The 5,156-nt window shown below is 37.6% G+C and overlaps 1 protein-coding gene across 6 annotated transcripts in view; it reads left to right on the top strand.

The window, feature by feature from the left end:
- gulp1a (GULP PTB domain containing engulfment adaptor 1a) overlaps nt 1–3,350 on the top strand; it is a 29,677-nt gene extending 26,327 nt beyond the window's left edge. For 4 of the 6 annotated variants that reach the window (XM_014024702.1, XM_014024704.1, XM_014024703.1 and 1 more), the window contains one exon: nt 2,916–3,350. In XM_014024702.1, the coding sequence (XP_013880156.1) occupies nt 2,916–2,987 (72 nt within the window). In that variant the 3' untranslated portion in view covers nt 2,988–3,350. Of the gene's footprint in view, nt 1–265; nt 277–2,915 lie in introns of all 6 variants that reach the window. The other 2 variants (XM_014024701.1, XM_014024705.1) reach the window with 1 other exon arrangement.
- The last annotated feature ends 1,806 nt before the right edge of the window (nt 3,351–5,156 follow it).

The following is a 5,156-nucleotide window of genomic DNA, read 5'->3' as shown; positions in this document are numbered from 1 at the left end:
GTGCACTACTGCTACTAGTGGTGAGAAAGTGTATTGCACCTTACGTGGTCCCACGGCCCTCTGCGGCCCAAAGTTAAAAACTGTTGTTCTTTTGAGGCCCTCAGGGTGGCGCTCACGGCCCACAGGTTAATAATCTCTGGGTTAAAGGACAAAGAATGTGTAAAAAGAGCAGCTGAACTAACTTGTTGGGTTCTGTTTGTCAGCAGGAGACGTTGTTCTCGTTTTAGTCACTAACAGCTGATTGTGTGTTTTATCCTCCTCTCAGCGGCAGAGATGGTTTGTACTCTTTGCTTTCTTTCTGTGCAGTTTTGCATGCATTCAGTTATTTAACAAAGTCCACTGCATGTCTGCTCCCTGCATTTTAAAAAGAACACACAAACGTTTGTTTTGTTCAAACTTGAAGTATGTCATAATCACCAAACCCATTCTGAAATCATGATTTATTGTGAATCTCTTTTTTTTTACATGTTTCTCTGGCATGCATGAGTTTCTCTAATTTTTGAATGTGGGGTTGTGTGAATTATAGCCGTTATTGTGTTGTGAATAAACAAAATATAATGTTTGCACGACTCATAAACCCATTTTTTTATTCTCACTGAAAACATGGTGCTTATTAAACTTAGAAATTGTACTTTCTTGGTGTTTTTTAAGGCTGTTAGAGACATAAAATTGCAAGAAAAAATGCATATTGTACTTGGATTCACACTAAACTGCACAAATCATTTGTTGCACACAATAAAAAGTGAAGAAAATAAATTTAGACGAGGCTGAGATGAGTTTCAGACCCTAATGTTTTTTGTGTTGCATGTGTGTTGATTCTGACGCAGGGGCGGAGCCAGAGGGGTGGCCGGGGTGGCAAGTGCCTCCTCTGGCACCTGATTGGTCACCTCAGGTGCCACCCTCAAATAATGTATGAGGATTAGGGCTGCACAATTATATCGCAAATATATCATCATCGCAAAGGACTGCTTGATGTGCCGTAATTGTTGACTAATGTGTTTGAAGAGATTTGAAGTTGTATGTTTCATGCTAACGTAATATTTAGCTAGCCAGACAGAGTCTCACAGTAGACACAAATAATTCCAAAAATGCTAAAGGTCACAGAGTAGGAAGTACAGATTAAAACTGAACAGTGGTGGGCACAGTTCCACTAAAGCACTAATAGGGGAACTAATTTCTTGATTAGTGCTTTAGGGCTTTTGCTAATTTTAGAATTTAATAGTGTATTAGCACTTGTTAAGTTTAGAAGCACTACATATATTGCACCTGATATCTTCAACACAATATTTACAAATACGTCGCAAGATTTTCTAATATTGTGCAGCCGCAGTGTGGAGATCATGGATTTTGTTTGCATTTAGATTTTGTTGAAGCTTGTTCTCTGATCTTGCAAATGTTAAAAATGGCTAAATTATAGCCCTTTTGTAAAATTAGCAATATAATTAGCGGTTAGCTTAATTTGCGATTAGCATTGTCAAACATCACGTGAACATTCTTAGCTACACTACAACAAATTTGATCTCAACAAATCCTAAAATGTCTGAATTATGGTCTTTATAAAGCTAGCTGTGGTGGCCATTTGGAATTTTTGATTAGTATTTAGATTGTTTTCAGCTACACTAAAGTTCAACTTTGTATGTTAAAAGTTTGCTAAATAATGAACTGGCATTCAGCACATTGTTTTGATCATTTTTAGCTATGATCAAACTAAATTTTAGCTTAGTTCTTAAAATAGATTAATTAAAGCCATTTGGAATTAGCTATGGCAGCCATCTTGAGTTTTCAAATCCAGAGTGATTTCCTTTATACGTATGTGCCCCTCCTAAAAATACGGAGCCCACGAGGGGACATGGGAGATTTTTTTTGTGTCCCCACGCAATAGTATTGTGTTACCTCGCAATACCTTTTGCATTCCCTCGCAAAAGTTGTTTTTCACTGTTGTGCCTGCCAGTTAGCCTACTGCTTTAATTCAGCTTCAGAATGAATAAATCACACAGCCACGCATGGAAGTATGTCATATGCCGATATTTTAACAGTGCAGGCACACAACATCAATGTCAATTTCACAAACTTGTGGCGACATATCCTGTTTTGGTAACCGGATATTTCAAAATAAAAGTCTGATTTAATTCAGTTCATATACAAAACAATCTTGGATTGTTTTGTGGGAATGCACACCAATATTGCGAGGTAACGCAAAAGTATTGCGAGGTAACGCAAAAGTATTGCGAGGTAACACAAAGGTATTGCGAGGGAACGCAAAGGTATTGTGAGGGAACGCAAAAGTATTGCGAGGGAATGCAAATTTATTGCGAGGTAACGCAAAAGTATTGCGAGGTAACGCAAAAGTATTGCGAGGTAACACAAAGGTATTGCGAGGGAACGCAAAGGTATTGTGAGGGAACGCAAAAGTATTGCGAGAGAATGCAAAGGTATTGCAAGGGAACGCAAAGGTATTGCGAGGGAACGCAAAGGTATTGCGAGGGAACGCAAAGGTATTGTGAGGGAACGCAAAAGTATTGCGAGAGAATGCAAAGGTATTGCAAGGTAACGCAAAAGTCTGGCGAGGGAACGCAAAGGTATTGCGAGGGAACGCAAAGGTATTGAGAGGGAACGCAAAGGTATTGCGAGGGGACGCAAAGGTATTGCGAGGTAACGCAAAAGTCTGGCGAGGGAACGCAAAGGTATTGCGAGGGAACGCAAAGGTATTGAGAGGTAACACAAAAGAAAAAAATCCCTCCATTTCCCCTCGCGGGCTCTGTAAAAAAGCACCTTGGCCACCCCTTGCAAAAAATAAAAATAAATAAAACTTAGCTCCGCCCCCGCTGTGACTCATCTGCTCGTCACACAGAGCTTCTGTTTCTGCATGAAACCAGAACCCCTCAGCGTTCTGATCCGTCCCGTTTGTCCAACAGGAGGGGTTCAAAATGGGACTAACCCTGGAGGGCGCCATCTTCTCTCTGGACCCGCTGGACAGCCGCTGCTGATGCCGAGCAGACTCCTCCTTCGAGTCGGACTTTTTAAACCCATTTGTATGAAGAAGTGCCAAAAACCGCTCCGCGGTCGAGTCGAGACGCCACACGTCGTCGTCATCTTGGGGTTTTTATGCATTTGCATCTAGATTGGTTTGCAGTATTTCAAGGAAAGAAAAGAGCTATTTTTGTACAAGAAGTTATGGAAGGAGTAGTTTTGAGTACTTTTACTTGCGCAGGCAAGATGTAAATATTCCAATAAGTCCAACGGTACACTTGGTGTCTGACTTTTCATATGTGTTTCTGTATTGTCGACACATTCCTGTTTGTATGGAGCACTGAGAAGAAAAACAAAATAAATCTGTGTCCTTAACATCAGTTTTATCTCACATTAATACAAATTTAATGTTGTTTATGCATTCAGACATTTTGTCTTTTAATTAACAGTTTTACACCTTGTTTTTAATTTGCATTTTACAAGTTTGAAACTTTTTTCTCCCATCTATGCAGAAATATTCACATTATTTGACTTTTGGTTCCACTGACTCTGCAGCTATTAAAAAAATAATCTCCCGTGACTCTGTTGATTGTATTTAATTATAAACTTTTATTCACACAAAATGTGTTTTTATGAGATAAACATTTATTTTTGGCAGCTTAGACTCATAAAGGTGGAAACAGCAGGACTCTCAAGGTCAAAGATTAAACTCCTCCCACCAGGTAAGATAGTTTGTTTCTTCTCTGTCTGTTATCAAATATCAGATTTCCAGTGTGTTAAATAAATACTTGGGCCCTCTAAGAATATTGTGGCTGCCTGATGGCCCCTTATTCAGAAAAATCCTAGATCTGCCACTGGACACACAGGACTTAATTATACACTTTTTGCAATACAAAAACATAAAACAGGGAAATGTGATTACTGTGGACAAAATGAAACCATAGAACATGTTATAAAAGAATGTCAGAAGAACAAACACGGTTTTTGAAAAAGAGAAAACTGTTTAACAGAATATGAGTTTTATTTTTATATTTATTTATTTATTTATTTATTTATTTATTTATTTATTTATTTATTTATTTATTTATTTGAATAGATAGCTTTGAAAATGTAAAAAGAAATACAATAATTGTATTAGTAGTACTTGAACCATACTCCATACCAGTAGGTGGCGGTAATGCACACCGTCAGTTTATTGCCAACCGCCATTAAACACCAAAGAAGAAGAATAAATCCTGCTGGATCCTGTAAGAAACCACTTTTTCTGCCTTTTTAAAAACTTTTGATAGTATCTGGACTCAGACAGGACAAATGAGCGATGCATGGATTAATTTATAAGTGCAGGTAGGACAAAACATTGTTTTAATGAAGTTTGTAAAGAATACAGATATGAGATATAAAACAACTTGTGTTAATTATATATAAAATAAACTTAATGTGTGTAAATCTGATCCTGATGGAGTCACCAGACATGAGCCTCATCACACATGAATAAAACTTAATTTATCATCCTATTAAGGTTCAAATTGTTAAAGCTCTATGCTAATGATGCTGGTTGACGATGGCTTTAAGTATTTTTTTTATATAACTTTCTTATTAAAAATCTTTACAAATACAAAGAAATACCACTGAATAGAACACAGAAAATGTTTTCTTTATTTTCATGACTGAAAATTATAGATTCACACTGACGGCATCAAAACTGAATTAACACTTGTGGAATTATATACTTAACAAAAGTGTGAAACAACTGAAAATATGTCATATTCTAGGTTTTTTAAAGTAAAAACCATTTGCTTTGATTACTGCTTCACACACTCTGTATTCTCTTGATGAGCTTCAACCTGAAATGGTTTCCACTTCACAGGTGTGCCCAGTCAGGTTTAATAAATGSGGTTGGGACCATCAGTTGTGTTGTGCAGAAGGTGGAGACAGTACACAGCTGATAGTCCTACTGAACAGACTGTTAACTAGGGGTGTAAGAAAATATCGATACACTGAAATATCGCGATATTTCATTTCCCGATACTGTATCGATATTCTAAAGCCCTGTATCGATTTTTAATTAAGGCTTAAAATGTCAACTTTCCTGCCAGCCGTTCATTTTTAGCCTCTGGCCACTAGTTGGCAGCAGTGAGCCAGCCATTTGGCTCCTCTACCTTTTGAGGTAGAGGCTATTGTTAAGT

Source organism: Austrofundulus limnaeus, unplaced genomic scaffold (genome assembly GCF_001266775.1).
Source record: "Austrofundulus limnaeus strain Quisiro unplaced genomic scaffold, Austrofundulus_limnaeus-1.0 Scaffold436, whole genome shotgun sequence".
NCBI lineage: Eukaryota > Metazoa > Chordata > Actinopteri > Cyprinodontiformes > Rivulidae > Austrofundulus > Austrofundulus limnaeus.
Note: the sequence above shows the minus strand (reverse complement) of the source record. Positions and strands in the feature narration are given on the sequence as shown.